The following is a 19,023-nucleotide window of genomic DNA, read 5'->3' on the forward strand; positions in this document are numbered from 1 at the left end:
AACTGCCATTCGGGTGGCCAGCTTGTGTGCTGGCACCAGGGGAAAACCATCTTCAAAGCAGGCAAGAAGCCTGCTGAGATGCCGGAGGAGCCAGGGAGGAGGTGCCCTGTGGAGCAGGTGGCCCTGGGACAGCCCCAGTCCCTCCTCCCGAGGCTCCACTCCCGCGGGTGCCAGAGCGAGGCCAGGCCCCTCCTGGGCTCCAGGGCCCTGCAAGCGCCCGCTCCGCTCCACACCCGGCCCTGTGACACCATGGAGCGACTCGCTGCGCTGCTTCTGCTGGCGGTAGGTGCGGGCACGGGGACACGGTGCGTCCAGCCACCCGGGGCTCTCGAGGGTGCAGTGTGACCCTGAGCAGAGCCCCTGGGGGAACAGGGAGCTGCTCCGCTCCAGAACGCTGCCTCAGGCCTCTGGAGGGGTTTCCAGGATGGGGCGAAACAGCCCCCTTGGAGCCGGCACCTTCGGCTCCTGGCAGAGTGCGCTGGGGCCCTGCGGGGTCTGCTGGGTTTCTGACTCCCCACAGTAGTTCAGCAGCATTCCTCTGAGATCCCATTCCATGGGGTTCATGTTCCTCACTAGCTGTGGCCCAGACTGGAACAGCTACAGCAACAGCTGCTGTGCAACCGGTGCACACAAACCAGTGCAGAAGCCATAAAATGTGTGCTTTATCGAATGCTCTTAGTATCCTTACGAGTTGTTATAACACCACTCCTTAAGCGGCAGGGACCGTGAGCACGGCTGTTCAGCACTGACAAGGGCTAACAACGTCCAGCTGACCCTGCAGAGGTACCAAATGGCAGCACTCGGGTGCTCCGGGGACGCCGTGCTCGCTGTTCTCACACGCGCCCAGGCCCGCGTGAGACAGCAGCTGCACAGAGCAGCTCCAGAGCATTGCCTTGAACACCCACTGCTTGGGCTGGGAACTTTATAGCCGTGCAACTCCAGCAGCGTATTACTTCTTCAGAAACGACTCAGGAAATAAAGACCTGACCTTTGCCCAGCTAGGTGAGAATAGCCCTGCTGCATTTTCTTAATGACACTGGAGACATTTGACAGAACACATAAGAAGCAAGCAGGCACATGAATATTGTGAGGATGAGGAAAAAGGAGCACAGGCCAATAGGGTAATTTGAGTACTATCACACTTGTGCATGGAGAAAGATTTTCAGTAAAAAGCAGATTTGAAGCTTGTGGAGGGAGCTCGTCCTTACTAAAGGACACCAACTAGGGTGGGGTCCCATTCGCAATGAAGTCTTTTACTCAACTCTGGATTGCAGATGTTGGTCCGGTTTGGGACACAGAATAACATTACAAAGTTTTGAGAACCTAAAATACTCTTTTTCAGTAGAAAGTTTATGTCTTGTCAATGCAAACTGTAAAGGCAGGGAGAGGCAAAAGGGAGTATTTCAATATTTCAAGTGTCAGGAGTTGGTTTGAGAAGAAGCCATGAAGAAAACAATTGGCAGAATTAAATGCAGCATTTGCATCTTTCTGGGACTGGAATTAGCTGAGAAATCGGTATCCAAAGTCTCGTGTCAATTCACTTGCAATGGGAAGGATGATATCTCTGGAATTTCTGTACTTTAAGAGAACTGAATCAGTACATTTCCGTGAAGATTTCCTCCCTTGCGACATTTGAACCCATGTTTTCCAGCTAACCACACTTATCGCAAACGACTTATCTTTTATAAGGTTACGGCTGGCAACAGTTTTTCTCATGAAGTTGAAAATTCCTGCTCAAGACAAGGTATCCAAAAGAAGAGCATGCAGGTTTGTAGTCCATGTTATTTGGTAACTGATACACAACCATTAGTATGTTGACTATGACAGTAAATACATTTCTTTATCCAGCAGTCTCTACGGTTTTCTCAATCGGGTGGTCTGCGTCGTCTGTGGCGTACGAAAAGAACGTGGGTTATCACCACCATTGATGTTCAGGAAGAGGAAAAAGGACCATTCCCAAAATATGCTGGACAGGTACAAACAACATTATAGTACAACCTCTGTAAGGTATTTACCATCAATTCTGCAACAAAATATTAAGGGTAGGAGAAGGCAAGAATGGTGCTGTGTGTGCTGTTCAAACAGAACTGGGTGGGATCACGCAGTGAACGGGGAAGGCTGCCTCTCTCTTTGGGAAGCAGCTGGCACACTTGGGAGAAAGAAGAGACTGTGGGAGAGGTGGGAGCCCCCGCTCGCAGCCACGACCCGCACGGTGTGCGGGGAGAGCAGGCAGGGCCGCGGGCGCCCAGCTGAGCCTCGGGGCAACGGCAGGGCCCTTCCGCCGGCAGGAACGCGTCACTGCGTTGGCTCACCTGTGAGCAAGGCCCCTTCTCCAAGGAGAGTGGGCAGGGAAAGAACTGGGCTAAAGTCTTTTACTGCCGTTTTGTCTTCTCTATTCACACTGGGCTGCTTCTCTTTTCAAAAGCTCTTCAATAACAAGTCATTTAATGAATCAATACGTTATCTAATCAGAGGACCTGGGGTAGATGAACCGCCAGAGATTGGATTATTTTCTATAGAAGATGATGCAAACGGACATGTGTATGTACATCGTTCCATTGACAGAGAAAAGACCCCATCTTTTCAGGTAAACATGCTTTAAAAAGATACATTTAGGAAATACTTATTGCTTTCTCATGGCTAAATGCCACAGGAATGAGACATGCCAGTAAGCACCTGAAGGGTGTATTTTTGACCTCTTTTTCTTATTCTGAATTTCTAAATAAATGCAATGGAGATTGTCTTGGCAGAAACCGACAGGTAACTTCTGCATTTTTGTGGCATGTTTAGAGTTCCACAAATATCAGAATACTTTTGTTGTGTTTTTCATGTGACCTAGATCATAGTCTAAAAACAAACAAACAAAAAAGGTCCTGAAGTTGAAAAAGGGTTGCAGCTGTAGTAGACAAAATACTGAAGTTGTAAACACAAAAACTGCTTTCAAGAGAGTAACAGTGTTTGGAAGTAAAAGATTATGTATCACAAAAGAAATAGATAACACTGAAGGAGCTGCAAAGATGGATTACAATTATTTTACATAAGAGAAAACATATGCTTTTCCTTAAAAGGCAGAAAAATGGCCATAAGCAATAAAGTGTAATGAATGAAGTGCAGTAATGAGTGTGTGAATGAAATATGGGAGTGTGGGCTTGTTTTCTTCTTCCAAGTATCTTTTCTTTATGACTACTGTATAATACCCTTGTGTTGCTGGGCATTAATTGTATCCACTTGATATACCCAGTTCCATGTGGCTTTCTGTCATGAAAGATAAATTTTAGAGAGTCTTCTCTTCTACCTCTCTGGACATGCTGGTGTTCCAGGGAAGACACTCAATGCTTGGTTTGAAGAGAGGAGTGAGTGTAGTAAAGGAGACCTTGGCATTCAGGATTGAATTCTCTGCACATGCACAAGAAGAGAACCAAAGAATATTAGAAATGAAGCTACAGAAAAATGAGTAGTCAAATGAATAGCTTAGAATTGGGAAATAAAGTCTAGTCTCTGATCTGTTTTCTGCTCCTAAGGATACTTACAAATTTTGCATTAGGAGTCATTGCAAATAATCCAGCTCCATACACAGATTTTAAGTACTGTTAATGCAAAGGATGACCATTATGAAATTTCCAAGACATTTGAAAGGGTCATCTTTTCAAAGCCTGGCTTTTGGTAAGTGAAATAATGTCTTAGCTATGCAAGTCAAAGACCTAACCAAATAGCACTGAGGCAGCTTCAACATTAAGTGCCTTGTTCTGTTTTGTTCTCTAAGTGGACTACTGTGTTGCTGCTCATTTAGGTGCGTTTCGACATTGTGCACAGAGCAAGTGCTCAACTATTGGACCGACCTTTATTTTTCAAGATTAAGGTTAGAGATGTTAACGATAATGCACCTCAATTTTCCAAGGAAGAATTTAACATTGCAATAAGAGAGAGTCACAGTAAAGGTAGGTGTAATCCAAACAAGAGATCCTATTGGGTTGTGTACTCTCTTTTTAAGGTGATCTCTTTTTAATTCTTTTTCCTTTCATTTTCCTTTCTTGCTAAATCTGTTCTCCTTAGGCTTCCTACGAGCACATACGGGTTTAGGGAATGAAGGACTATTTCCTACTTGATTTGTTGTCTGATTAACTTCAATGTATATAAGCATAATATTAAAGACATTCTGGAAGGACTCCATAGTCTTTGTTCCTAACTACAAATCAAGACTTTAGCAGAATTATCTGAACTGCAGATCTGGAACCTCCACACGCATTCTGCTTCATAAGATCTGCTCGGACACACTCTTTCAGAAACACAAAAAGATCATACAAATACCTGAGCTAGGTGTGCTCACAAAGACAGATGTAGACACATGGGAGTGATGCCACCTCCTTAAGAACAGGCTGAGAGTTGGCTTAAATATCAGTGAACATTTCTGACACAGGAATCCAGGAGGCCAATAACCCTCTCTATCAGCCTGCAGTACTTTAGGCAAACTAGCCACTCAAACGAGGTGGAGGCCAGAGTCTTTGCAGAGATAACCATAACAGCGGGAGAAGTTCTGAGGAGAGCACATATGTGCTCAAGAGCTTGCAGCTAGGCCTGGGAAGCTCCATTACAGTACTGCACTTATTAATACTGTATTAATGTCGCAATTTTTCATCCTAGATAAGCCAGTTTTGCAAGTTACTGCCTCGGACAAAGATGAACCCGGCACTGATAATTCTCGAGTGTCCTATTCTCTGACTATGCAAATGCCCATTCTAAATGGGATTATATTTTGTATTGATCCTACCACAGGTTTGATATGCCTGTCTGGATGCCTGCATTATGAGGTGATGTAAATATGACAGTTTATTATAATATAATGCATGATACAAATTAACCAGGTACAAGGGGATGGGGAGTCTCACATCCAGTTTTATTGCTGTGATTGATTGACAAAATCTGGATTGAGTTTAGAAATTGTTTTTCAGACCGCTCGTTCTTTTAAGCTTCTTGTTGAAGCCAGCGACCACGGAGCCCCTCGGCAGTCATCTACTGCAACAGTGAATGTAGCTATTGAAGATGCAAATAACCACCTCCCTGTATTTGTCCAAGATCATGTGAGTAGAAGCATTGTTACTTTACTAAGCCTTCCTAAATACACTTGAATCTTTCAAACTGCTGAATAGATTCAGTAGATGAAAGAGGAACCCTCAAACTCCTCCAGGATCAGCCCTAACCACATAAAAAATGAGCTTACTTAGCTTGTCTGCGAAATGCTAGTTAGGCTAGGCTGCACCCTCAAGCAGTTAAACTGTTGTGAGTCAATGAACTAAAATCTCTCGCACAAATTCCTGACCCTCTAGAAAACAAGTAACATCTGCTAACAAGTCCTGCCCTAAGCGTGTATGCACAAAACTCCCCTACCTGGCACAAAAAACAAACGAGGATTCTGTATCACTGAATGGGGACCTGTGAACCACAGTAACAATCACAGAGCTAGAAGGAAGAGGTTCCTTGGCCCGGAACTGGAGCTCTGACTTACAAGGCCTTTCCCCTTGGAGCAAATAAGGATTATTCTTTCCTTTGCCCTCTCAGTACCAGGTAGAGGTTTCAGCAGGCCAAGAACATCCAGCTGCACTACAGCTCCAGGTGGAAGATAAGGATTCTCCCAACACTCCAGCTTGGAGAGCAAAATACAGAATAGCAAAAGGCAATGAGAAGGAGCATTTTGACATTGTGACTGATCCAGAAACAAATAATGGCATTTTGAGCATTGTCAAGGTAATGTTACTGAGCAGACTGGTGAAGATATAATCGATGAGCTGCAACACAGAAATTGGTAGCATGGTTGGTCTTACTGTTAGACTAATAGTTAGCCACTTAGCTGTTTGGCAGCTCACCTCTGGGTCCCAGGTACATGGGACTGCCACAGCAAAGATCATAATCACTAATGAGGCTTTTCTCTGGGGTTTTCAGCCTCTCAGCTACACGGAGAACTCCGAAAAGACACTTGTCATTTCTGTTGAAAACGAAGAACCTTTCTTCTCCTGTAAAAACGGTGAAGTGATGATCTCAAGCCCAGAAACCATGACTGTAACTGTGAAAATCAAGGTCGTACAACCACAAAATGTTCCTCAATTTCACCCTCCTCTACTTATTGTCCCAAAAGAAGATTACATGAAGCCTGGGGCAGTATTTAGAAGATATATCGCTACATATCCAGTTGAGTCACCAAAGAAGATAAAGTAAGCAGAGATTCTTCTAAGTCTCAGAATAAGAAATAGATTAGGAAAACAAAGAGCTTTCAAGTTCAATTTGATACCTATACATATACGTATATACATACATATATATGTATATACATACATATATATATTTAATCATATGAACATACACATTAGAGCTGTAGGTTTACTGCAAGTAACACAGAAGGAGCTATCTGGCTCTACAGTAAGATGCAGTTTTAAAGCTTCAGTAATCAGTCCTCGACTGCTCAACATTTTTGCTGTCTTCCTAATAAAATTTTTACCTAAAACCAGGTTGCATTATTTAATATGTTAATTTCTAACACAAAATTTTGATGCTATAAAAAGGATTGGTTCTAAGAATAGGTACTGTCTTAGCCCCTAAGAATAGATTTGAGAGGTCCATGCAACCTCATATATCTATTAGCACAGTGTGGGGAATATTTCTTTGGCTATACTAAAACTTACAGCTTGTCATAGTCTCAGCAAAAGTAAACATCACTAATGAGCAAAAAACCTTAAAGAGCTTATAAAGAAAGATGCAGTAAAAGTTGTATTTGTTTCAAACTCCATTTAAGAAAATAAGAGATGCATTTAAGAAAAAAAAGGCACCTCGTAATTTTGCCTTTCTCTCTTTTCGAGATATAAACTAGCTCGTGACCCAGCTGGTTGGCTGAGTGTGCATGAAGATTCTGGAGTCCTTACTGTGGCAAGAGACTTTGATCAAGAATCCCCTTACGTGAACAACAGTAAATATACCATTATTGTTCATGCTGTTGATGATGGTAAGTAGCCACTCAGTATTCAAGTAGTACTTGGACTGTGTGAAGTGAGGTGTGTGTCAGAGGTCTAAAATGATAACAAGACTAGGGATTCAAATGGGGAATTGTAGTTCTCTATTCTCTCAACACTCTAATGTTTAAAAATTAATTGTGCCATGTGACTAGTTAGACAAACCAGGCAGATACTCCTCCAATGGGTTGTTTTTTGTCAATAACTAGTTATCAAAATTTTGCGTTTCTTTTGCTCCTGTCTAGGTATTCCACCACAGACGGGAACTGGCACCATCCTCCTTTACTTGTTTGACATTAGTGAAAGAACACCAGCATTAGTGACTTCTTCTTTACACGTGTGTGACCAAAACGAATGGACACCTCTCATTATAAAAGCTAAGTCTGCCCAGACTCAGAATGTGAATGGACAATTTAAGTTTCAACTGGCTGAGGACTCTGAAGATGTGACGCGTAACTGGAAATTAGGAAGGAACTTTGGTGAGCGTTTCCTTCCATGTCTTTAATGAGAAATTTACTGTCGTGTATGTGCCCTGTAGTTGCTTTACTGTCTCTTATCTTTATTGTCTGTTGCTTGACAGTCTCAAGGAGACTGAAAGATCATGGAAAAACAGCTTCCAATATGTAAAGAGTTGCTGCAGTTTGAAAAAAAAATTACACTGATCATCTCTGTTTAGGTCAGCACCATAAGAAATGTGTCCAAATTGCATGAATAAACACATGAGAAAAAAAAAGGGATAAAACACATGAGAAACAGCTTTGGCACTTGCTTGACTTCCTAACAAATTCTAGTGGCTATCAGTGTGGTTAAGCCAGAACCCAGTGGGACTGATCCCGACGGGCTCAGCAATACAAAAGAGCAGGATGCCATCTTCCTGGTCACTTTGGTGCATTGAGGATGGAAAAGGATTTGATATTGGTCTAAATGGGTTTCTCTTGAAACTCAATTGTTAATCAAAACAAGGCACCTTAGACTATCAAATTTCTTTCCATTAATCTTGAAGTGATTTTTTTTTTGCGTGTCTTCTTTTTAGGGGATTCAGTTGAGCTACTAATGTTAAGAAGCCTTCCACAAGGTAGTTACTCGGTGCCATTTGTTATTTGGGATGGGCAAGGATTTTCTACAAGGCAAAATCAGCATGTAAGGGTCTGCGTTTGCCCTGATGGGAGCACATGTGAAGATTCACCACTTCCACAAGTGGGATTTGGAGGCAGTGCCATTGCAGTAATGGTGATAGCTCTCCTCCTATTATTACTGGGTAAGTAGCCTCCTAACTTGCACATTCCAAGGCTGAAAAGGCAGGATAACAGACCCTGCAAAGATTAGTTCAAACTATCTCCACTCATGGCTGGGATGTGAAAAGGTGAGCAGTGTATATTGCAGAAAAATATAAAAGGGGATGGAATGCTTACATGTGTGTGAACAATAATAAATACAAGTGTACAGCCTGGGAAAGAAAGAAAGTATCTAAATGCAAAAGCCAGGAGTGTAATGCTGATGAGCAGATTTTTTCACCTTGTGACCTATATAATCATGATTATATTGTGGATAGACAGAGGACAACTGGCAAATTATTTGTCTCAAGTAGCAAATAGAACTGTAGTACAAAGTGAATACTCCTGTTCAAACTGGATGAAATTAAAAGACATGTAATCATTTTGACACTAGCCAAATGCTGACTAACTGGAAGGAGAAAGAATTCCTCCCACAGTTATTCTAATCCATAATTGTCTGTTATATAGCTGTTTCCTCTGCAACATGTGGCTGCTGCTGGAGAAATGGCATAAATTAAACTACTGATTCTTTATCTTAAACAAAAATTAACAGATAATTGCCCACTATTCTGTCCTCAGGCTAGTTGCAGGTGACATGTGCTTGTTCAATGCAGTATTCCAAGGAGGTAACGCTATGCTCGCTACGGCTCTTGAAAGCAGGCTGAGCACTCCCAGCCAAGCATTACATCTGCACAAGGCTTGGGTATAGCCCCCTGCATTGAGTCACACACATTTATTTACAGTGTCCATTTCACCATTTCCTTTCTTGTTTCAACAGTTGCCAGTATTCTACTTTGTCGGTTTTATGCATCAATATCCAAAGGCAAACGCAGTCTTTTACCTCAGGACGGGGAACAGACTTTAATCACCTATAATGAAGAAAGTGGAAAGCCTCTGTCTCAGGTGAGCACAAAAGCAGGAGTTCTCCTCACCCAGTCAGTTTAATCTATGCGAGCCATCCTTTCTTTTCCTCACATTCCTTCTGTTTTTTTTTTTTTTCCTTCTGTGTTGAGCAGAATAAAGCCTCTTTTGTCATTCAGTGTATCTAGTTCTGTATCAGTGTTCTTCATGGACTGGATGTTGCTACTTTGGTGACAGACACTATTTTCAGTCCTAGCGTTTTTCAGTATCTCCTGGACTTTCACAGGTGCCTCATCCTACAGATGCATCCAGCACATGAGGAGGCACATACTCTCTTGTCATACAGCACACAGTAGTGTTTTCAGCAAGAGATAAATGGAAGTGAAAAAGCAGAGAGTCTGCAAAAGTGGGATCTTTCACAGCCTAGTTCAGTTAGTTATTAACACCTTCCCTCTCCCTGTATGCAGGATAAAATGGACATTACAGATTATGTCACTCTACCACCTGTAGCTGCAGAAGCTGGAAAAGTGACTGACAAGGTAACTGCCAGTGTCCTTTTGTCTTACTTTAAATGCCCTTTTCTTATACCACGCACACACAAAAAAATAATCCTGAGGATTAGATATGAGATATCTTCTCTTCTCTTGGCAGGGGCAGTGGTGGGAGGTTCTTCTCTTGAGAGAAAATTGAGAGGGGATCTGATCAATATGTACAAATAGCTGACGGGAGAATGTAGGGAGGATGGAGCCAAACTCTTCTCTGTGGTGGCCAGTGACAAGGGGTAACGGGTACAAGCTGAAACACAGGAACTTCTATCTTCATATGAGGAAGAACTTTCCTGGGAGGGTAACAGAGCCCTGGAACTGCCCAGAGAGGCTGTAGAGTCTCCTTCCCTGGAGATCTTCAAACCCACCTGGATGCCACCCTGTGTCACGTGCTCAAGGTGTCCCGACTGGAGCAGGGGTTGAACTAGATGATCTCTAGAGGCCCCTTTCAACCTCAACCATTCTCTGATATGCAGGAAAAGCTGCAACGTTACTGGAGAAGAAACCACAAGAGAAATACAGTTGGATAAGAATTGTCTGTAAGGGGCTTTGGGCCAGTAAAATACGTCTGTCTTAGATATTATGTCTGTCTTTCAGAATGGCCAGCACACTACATACAAGGAGACCTCCCAAATAAATTACTTCACATCCAAAAACACATTACATCACATCCTACAGACGGTGGACAAAACACTGGATCAAGTAAGAAACAGCAGTTATTGAATCTGCCCTGTGTGAAGTTGGCTTATGGGAGCAGGAAAAAGGAACAGGAAACAAGGCTTAAAAAACTACAGGGAGGTAGCTACATGTTCAGCTACCTTCTCAGCACATTTCTCAAAGCCTCGCAAAGAAGTTTTGTTATAGAAAGGAAGGGATATATTTGATAGTGAAGCAGCCGGGGCTCCTCCTTGTTGAAGATGCCTTGCCTCCTACATGTCTTGTTGCCTCTGACTGGTCGCACAGGAGGCTGGGGTCTGTCGCATATGACTAATTTTTTTTCAATATTAGGAGACAGAGCTAAAATACTTCCAATTGCAGCGCTAGATTTAAAGTTCAGTTGCTGGCTATTTCACTTCTGTATCAGCTGGGAAATGCTAGTTCCTCTTACCACACCCTGTCAGGCCCCTGGAGGTTCACAGGCTTTTCCTTCCCTCGCGCATCCTTGGTCAGATTGTTTTCAGAATGCACCAATGTTTACTGGACAGTTCTCTGTGACAGAGCAGGTCAAACACTCCTTTTTGCCGCATCTGCACTCAAGAGGAAGTTCAGGCACAGATGCTTTTGCAGCTGAGAGCTGCAAATAACTTTTCCTTATCGGAGAGTGATATTCCTCACTGTAGCCTCCTGCCTAGTTTGCAAATCATGAATCCCATTACTTTCCAAACAGGCTTCCGTGGTGATTTTTATTCTTTTTTTTCTTTTTCAGAAATTGTATGCCCAAAGGGAACTGGAAGATGATGGGCACAGCTATGAACCTCACAGGTATGCTGAGGAAGGAGAACTAGAGAGAAGTAGCTCCTTCCACTCTCTCTCCACTATCAGTGAGGAATTGCCCTCGGATTTTTTGCAAACCCTGGGGCCAAAGTTTTCTCATCTGGATGAAATCTGCCAGAAACGATTTTCATCATTCAATTAACTTCAAAAGGTTACAAAGGCTTTTGGAAGATGCACCAACAAAATTCTAAGGAAAGAACCATCCACATTTGAAAGATTTGCAGCATGTTTACACCACCAGTATCTGGTCTTTTATTCTTCCTCGCTATAATGCGTGCATGTCTGCAGCCAAGAACTTGGCATGGATATGACATAGTATGCAAAGGTAAAAATAGGTCTACCCGCTAGAAATTGAAGTTAAAGTTCCATATGGAAATAAGACAACTTTGAAAATGGAAGGCAATTACTAGGTAGGTCAGGGTAGAGTCATTTCTCCAAGAAGTGGAGTCTTTAAATCCAGACTGGGTTTCAAACAGATAAGCGTTAGTAAAACCATGCAGCTCTGACTCTACGAGCAGATCTTTTTCCATATGATCTTGAAACAACTAAGAGAATATGCTACTCGTAGCTTGTTTGCTCTTAGCAAGCTTGCAACTTTCATCCTGTCCTGAGAGGTCATCACCATCCCTGCCTTATGGCATAAAACAGGCACTCATTAAGTCCTTGAACACTTAGGCTGGCATCTGGTGGCTGTTAGAATTATTACACTATCATAAATACTAAATGCTAAGAAATTGTTGACAGCGGAGGAAGTATGGCTGTTCATTTCTTTTCTCCAAATAACTGCCTTCTCTAACTTAGCTAAAAAGTGATTGTGCTAAAGAAATTCATGGATTTCCTCAGGCATCATTGACAAGTAGCTGACATGATAAAGAAATGATGATAGCAGATTTCTTTATATGGAAATCAGAGATGTGTTACTTTTAAATTATGTCATGGCCTATGTTCAGTTATAGCATGATGGCAATGTTACGATGCATGAATGAGGAAAGAGTAACTCCAGAAGACAGTATTTTGCCATTAGAAAAGATATATAAGCAACAAGAGATGTAATTAGTCAGTCTTATTTCTATTCTATTTTTGTGCTAAAGAAGAACCTTCCACCTAAGGCAAGTACTAGGTCTGGTATCTAAGGCACTGTTTTTCTGTTTCAAAGTGTACATAAGCAATAAATTACACTTTTGCTCAGATGTTATTAACTAATAATTCAAGGATGGAAACTTTCAATCACATGTGATTAATGAATCTAGCTGAATGGCTGGGAGCTCAATTTTTCTAAATGCCAGCAGCCAGATCTGTTTATACAATAAATCACTACTTGATAAACTGATCTTAAGTAAGTTATAATTTCGGATGGAAGAGTTTAAATCAGGCCAGTGATTTAGCAGCACTGTCAATAACCAAGATGACTATATTATTGCAAACTATAACCGTACAGGTAAGATTAGAATTGTGCCATGTTTTTCTATTTCCACTGATGATGATGCAAGATTAAACAATAATAACGAAAGTATTCTGTCTATAGTTCATCTTGCTTACAAACGCTAAAATCATTAGATGTGATCAGACCCCTGTTGCTAATGCCATAAAAAATCTCTCTTACATTAAGAAAAGGACTGTTTCCACTAAAAGGCAAATGAGAACATTCACTGGAGGTTGTTACCATCACATACAATGTGTCCATGCAGGCAGTTGGCTGACTTTGTTTCACTGTCTTCTATTCAAGGATATAGAAGACCTTCATACACAGTCAACTAACACAGCTTCCCAACATGACTGTGATGTACAGGTGTAGTGTTTACATTCTAAACAATAAAAGCAATAAAACAAAAAGAGCAAAAGGCCGAAAAAGCACCTTTGTTCCCCACAGTCACAGGGAAATCTTGCAGCAGGCCAAGCAATGACCCTTAGACACTAGGTGCTCTGTGTTCTCCCTGTCACCTCTAACACTGACCTTTGCAGTGGCTTTTTATGTGACTCTGTTGGACCAGATACAAAGAATATGGACTCTGCTATGGTCATACCAAAACAGCAGAAAATCCTTAACATGTGCAGTCTTGAAGCAAACAAAGAACGAAGTCAAGAAATAATTAAAATCTTTACTTTACAGAAAAAGAACTGATACATTAAAATTGCATTGTCATCTCCCATAGTCAAAAAGAGACTTGGCAAAGCAGAGTACAGATGCAGATTTTCAGAATTCCATCCTAGCACTACAGTCACTGAACTACTGTAATATTCACAATTCCTGTCAAACCTGTCATTTATCTGCTTGTTACCTCTTCCTCCTTTTTCTCATTATGCATTTGTGGTCACATATTGGGTGATGCCACACTTTTTCACATCACTGTCTGCCTCAGTACAGAGATGAGTACTTTCATGTTGGAATCCCAAAGCATGCTATAAACACCTAAATAATTACTCTTGAACTGCTGAAACTGCTGTTATCCCTGCTGCCAAACTACAGACAAGGAAACCGCCATGCAGCAACTGGGAGCCTCTTCACAACAGCAAACCTCAAGAGAGGATCTGAAAGTCTAGCCTTGTCGGTCTGTGTCTCCCACATGACAATTTCTTCTTCCTCCATCTGTGCCTAAGGTTCAAGCTGACATTTCTTCTCAGATGGGTGTTAAGGAAACCTAAATTAGCCTATTAATCTCCCACTGGCTTAGAAACCAGAAACATCTGCTTGAGACACAAGTGACTTTTTTAGTGGAGTTTGGCAGCAAGAAAGTCCAAGCTAGATGAGTGGACAGTGAGGTGGTGGATTAGGAACTGGCTGGATGACAGAGCTCAGAGGGTGGTGATCAGCGGTGCAGAGTCTAGCTGGAGGCCTGTAGCTAGTGGTGTCCACCCCCAGGAGTCAGTCCTCGGTCCAGTCCTGTTCAATTTATTCATCAATGACCTGCATGAAGGCACAGAGTGCTCCCTCAGCAAGTTTGCTGATGACACAAAACTGGGAGGAGTACCTGATACCCCAGAGGGCTGCGCTGCCATCCAGAGGGACCTGGACAGACTGGACAACTGGATAGTGAAAAACCTCATGAAATTCAACAAGGCCAAGTGCAAGGTCCTGCACCTGGGGAGGAGTAACCCCAGACACCAGTACAGGCTGGGGACCGACCTTCTGGAGAGCAGCTCTGCAGAGAGGGACCTGGGCTGGGACCATGGTGGATGACAAGGTGACCATGAGGCAGCAGTGTGTGAGGCAGCAGAGGTAATGCCCACAAACTGAAGCACCAAAAGTTCCACAGGAACTTAAGGAAAAAATTCTTAAAAGTGAGGGTGATAGAGCACTGGAACAGGCTGCCCAGAGAGATTGTGGAGTCTCCTTCTCTGGAGATCTTCAAAATCCGCTTGGACGCAGCCCTGTGCCACATGCGTGTGTAGGGGGGTTGGACTAGATGACCTCTAGAGCTCCCTTCTAGCCTTAAGCATTCTATGATTCTAAGTACATCCCTGCTTCTGCAACCAAAGAGGAATATTTGGAGACTTTTTAGAGACGCAATTATTAATAAGTAGTGAAAATGAGGTATGAATCAGAGCATAGCCCATCTACGTTTGTGTCAACCATACTTTTGGAGTCACTGCTGCAGGAAGCTAGTTGACAAATGGTTCCTCATTTCATCTGGAGATAGATACGCAGTGTCCATAGCAGCACATTCAGTCTTGTCAGACACTACACTGTGACTTTAGCCTTACTGGGATTATGTCCCAGTCTTTGCTCACGCAAAACTACTTGTAGTTATCCTGTCACCACTGAAGTTGACAGCAAACCACAAGCTCCCAAGCCCTGAACCAGCTTCCAGATGTCCACGTTGTCCAGGTTGACATGAGCTCCTGGCCTGACACGTGCCCTCTTCTGTCAGCAAAAAGAGGGATGAGCATACCCCGCCAAGGGACAAGCCCTCTAGCCAGGGCAGTTTGCTATGTTTCTTCTCAAGGCCCCTCTGCTTATGTCTAGTGGCCACACAAGGCCAGGCTGGCATCTCATGAATTGTGCTCACAAGCAACCACACAAAAATCACTGTTGCTCGGGGAGAGCTCTCTGTGCATTATATTGAAAAATAAGTCACTTTTGTCCTGTATGCCCATTTCCATGATTGCTGGCTGAGGCCAGTGCTGCTGCACCTTCAGGAAAGGTGTTGATGGCTGTTCTCCACCAGCTGGGAGGAGGAGGAAGCCGCGGTCGCCCTCGCCCTGCCTGGTCGGGCCCCCCACAAAATGGCGCCTAGGCGCCATGTGCCTTGCGCTGGGCAGCCCTCCCCTCATTGGCCGGCACCAGCCCAGATGGGTGCTGACATGTCCAGTCGTCAGGCAGATTCCAGTTGCCCAGCAACCACAGCCAGGTACCACTCAGTGCTGAGAGGCCCTGTAGTGGCCTGGGAAGGGAAGGCCGGAGCTGGGAAGGCTGGTGTTGTGCTGGTCCCTGGGATGTTCGGGCTGTGCAGGGCAGGCAGCCTTATCTCCACGATGGCCCTGCATGAATGAGATTCCCCACTGGCATGCAGCTCACCCTCTAACAGGCAAAAAACAGCTGCAGCTATTGCCAGTGTAGAGGAAGAAACGAATAGGAGCTGAATCCTCCATCCTTCCTGAGCATGCCACAGGAATTAAAATTAAATAGGTATATACTACTGATGACCAAAACTTATGCTTTGCTCATACACAGCGGCAGAGGAAGTCTGTGAACCCTCTGGCTTGCTCAGGGTCTGCATTAAGTGCGGTACCTTCATGGCTTGCCGTTCTGTAACGCTGGTGATGGGCAATAGTGTTTCAATTACCTGTTCGCAGTGAGGGGTCCCATCACCATGCCTGCGAATCCCCATTACTGCTGGCCCCCGCTGTGCCCAAGTCAGTGGGAGTCCCTTCGGCACAAATGTTTATCTCTGTGCCGTCTTCATCTGTGCCTTTGTTTTGCCCCTTTTATAAAAATCTTACTTAAAAGCAAATGGTGCTCAGTCAGTAAAGGGGAAATTAATCATGCTAGAACCAAACTACTAAACTCCTGCCTCTGAGTTTTAAAGAGAAACCAGAGGGACTGACTATAGGATGGACCTGGAGAGAGTGGATGTCGGCATGTTAGTAATGAAATCCTCCTGTCCCTGCAAGGAAGCATTTCCCCCCTCTGCTATATTTCCTCTCCTTGCCTGATCAATGGCAGATCTCTGAGGATTTTCAGGCTGCCAGCAAAGGAGGGGAAGTTTTAATCAGATCTTTCTGTGCCAGTTTGTAGGGTCGCCTGATCCCTTTTGGAGGACTTGTTTCTCCAGACAAAGTTATTACAAGGAGCCATCTAAAGTGCAAATACATAACAGGAGATTTTCTTAACTGAAGGGTAAACCACATGCCGAGTGGGCTATAATTATTTCCTTCTATTAACGCCTTAGGTGTTGTCGTATACTTCACAGTCCTAATAATTAAATGCTTAGCAGCAGAGTGTTGGATTAGTGCTTAAAAAAAAAAAAAAAAAAAAAAAGGCCAAGCTGGGGACTTTTCTCAAGGTTTGCAAGCAGTGAACAGACTTTGTAGCAATTGTGCTAGTGGCAACGTTTCTCAACTCAGTCCAAAAACCATTAGCACCTTTAAAGAAACTGAAAATGGGCTTTTTCTTTACTTCTTAGGGTATGCTGGTGCTGAAGAATGGAAATAATGAGTTGTGCCATTCAAATGTGGCTTTCTATCTTAACCTATAATTGCATTTGGATGAGAAAGCTGGTGACTGGAGATAAGCACAGGGCAGGAAATGTGCAAAGCAGAAGCAAGTGGCTGTTGCACCATCGTTTTCCTTGTGCTATTTCTCCCTTTCGCACTCCTGTTATTTCACTCTTTGTACAAGGGATGAGAAGTCTTCAAAATAGAAATATTTAGCTTGCTTCCAAACATAACTTCACTGATGATATCAATACTGCTTCAGTATCACTTATAAAGATCTTTTTTTGTAATATGTATTGATTATGCATTAATGCTAGCTATGATGCTATTCATAATTCAGCAATTTTTGCTTTGTTCTAAATTCTATAAAGTAAAAATAAAATTACTTCAGAGATGCAATTAGCAAACTATTTCAAAGCATGGCTTATTATGAATGTTTCTGATTGAGGTTCTCTGTGTATAAAGATATTTCTGCAGTTATCCAGAAGATGGCGTATATAGGCCAGTTATAAAAAACCCCAGAAGCAAAAAGGGAAAAGGAAATAAGGACTGTCTTTCAAAATAAAGATTTTTATAAAAATCCATGTTTTGATGTGGTCAGTGAAGAAAATGGGTTTTCTTCCTTAACACAGCACTTCTCAACAGCATCAAGTGAGGAAAACACCATTTAATGGCTGCAGCATTAGTGAGAGAAAAGGAATGCAAGAACAGTAATATGAAAATCTTTAGCAGATGCTTAATGCTTTTTGGATTAGGCTATGTTCTTTACAAAAAGAGTCTTTCCACTTCTCCAATTTCTTTGTTTCAATGAAGAGACAGTAAGAATGAGCAATAAAAAAGAATTCTACTTTCTATATGCTTGTACTCTTTCTCGCTCATTTGATTGTTAGCTTTACTAAAGGGTTTCATTCAGACGATTTCCAAAAGTATAGGGCATATGGGAGAATCCATTAGCACCAGTAAATGACCACTTACAAACACAAAAAGGGGATTTACTCTCAAAACTGGCCTTGAATATGTAACTTCCCACATGAGCAATTTACTTATTCCAAGAGGTATTTTAAGTATTCAAAAATATAAATTCCATAAATGGAAAAGGTACAATAGTGCTTTACACACTTCAGTAATTGACCATTGAAAGGAGAAACAAAAATCAACTGCAGGATGGTTCTCTGTCATCATTCAGAGTATTTAAATGCCTAAATCATGGCTCAAGGAGACATTTTTTTGTGTCAAGCTGAAAATGAGTATCCTTGGAAATAGTACGAAATTTGCCAACTAAATCTGCTGTCTGCTGCACTAAGGCTATTGTCCAGGAGTGAAAGCATAGGAAATGCAATTAAGTCTGCAGTCCTCTGGGAACATGGGTCAAACCCTAATTAAGCAGTTGCTGAAATCTTGATTGTCTCTGTCTTCATCTCTTCCCTCTAGTGATTTGCGAAGTGCCACAGCATGTCCTAGTTGTAGCCTCTCCTAATGAAAGGGCAAGAGCTGGGTTAGTAGTGTTGTTGCAACGATTCAGTTATGTAGGAAGATTTGTAAACAGCTGGCAAGGCAACCACCTCATTTCTAGGTTCAGAATTAATTCCTTGGAAGTAGGAAAGGCAGAGTGCCTATGTCTCGGAAGAGAGGAGCAAACTGATTTGCAGAACAAAAGTACTAAGCATACCTATTTCTTTTAAAAACCTAGTACGAACTAGAAACCGAGGAAAAATCCTGTATTCCAGGGAAATAAGTGGACCAACACAAGATCATCTTTCCCAGTCTCCAATAAACATCAAAGAATGTTAGTCCACCTATTGTGTGTAGATATACCGATTATAAAGTATCATGCTTTGTTTCTCTATAGCACCCAAAATAAGAGATTTTACTCTCTAATTAAGATAACAAGATGCTTGCACAAAAAAAAGGTATAACACTCATACACATTGCTACTACTTGTGCTTTTGAAAATTTTCCCAAAATATTTGCAAGACGTCCATAAAAGGATTTTTTTTATTCTGTAATGTTTGCCTTCTGCCCAAAACATCATCTATCTTAACAGAGATAAGAATTAAAAAAAAAAAAAAAAAAGGAAACGTCAGCTATGGTCACAGCTATTATAAAAACAGAACAACTCTATCCAGTTCACCCTGTCATCTTGCCAAGAACACTGCTTAGATTAACACAAACACCATAAGCCTATTTAACTGCATT

General features: G+C 42.4%; 1 protein-coding gene across 1 annotated transcript; it reads left to right on the forward strand.

Annotated features, from left to right (window-relative positions):
- The first annotated feature begins 1,243 nt into the window (after positions 1-1,243).
- Positions 1,244-11,314, forward strand: CDH26 (cadherin 26). Its single transcript, XM_088527651.1, has 15 exons — positions 1,244-1,285; positions 1,849-1,974; positions 2,426-2,587; positions 3,791-3,938; positions 4,642-4,808; positions 4,950-5,078; positions 5,557-5,742; positions 5,938-6,206; positions 6,849-6,991; positions 7,244-7,477; positions 8,032-8,260; positions 9,058-9,175; positions 9,601-9,672; positions 10,276-10,380; positions 11,105-11,314. The coding sequence occupies exons 1-15, from the start codon at positions 1,244-1,246 to the stop codon at positions 11,312-11,314; spliced, it is 2,340 nt and encodes a 779-aa protein (XP_088383777.1).
- The last annotated feature ends 7,709 nt before the right edge of the window (positions 11,315-19,023 follow it).

Source organism: Tinamus guttatus, unplaced genomic scaffold (assembly GCF_059628265.1).
Source record: "Tinamus guttatus ecotype Peru unplaced genomic scaffold, ASM5962826v1 Tinamus_guttatus_pri_ptg000027l, whole genome shotgun sequence".
In the NCBI taxonomy this organism is placed as follows: Eukaryota; Metazoa; Chordata; class Aves; order Tinamiformes; family Tinamidae; genus Tinamus; species Tinamus guttatus.

What these genes read in the sequence shown, in the direction of transcription:
- CDH26 (XM_088527651.1), top strand. Translation starts at nt 1,244, where the DNA reads ATGAAGTCTTTTACTCAACTCTGGATTGCAGATGTTGGTCCG. An exon ending in CTGGATGCCTGCATTATGAG is followed by an intron (nt 4,809 to 4,949) that starts GTGATGTAAATA and finishes ATTGTTTTTCAG; the next exon opens with ACCGCTCGTTCTTTTAAGCT. An exon ending in GAAATTAGGAAGGAACTTTG is followed by an intron (nt 7,478 to 8,031) that starts GTGAGCGTTTCC and finishes TCTTCTTTTTAG; the next exon opens with GGGATTCAGTTGAGCTACTA.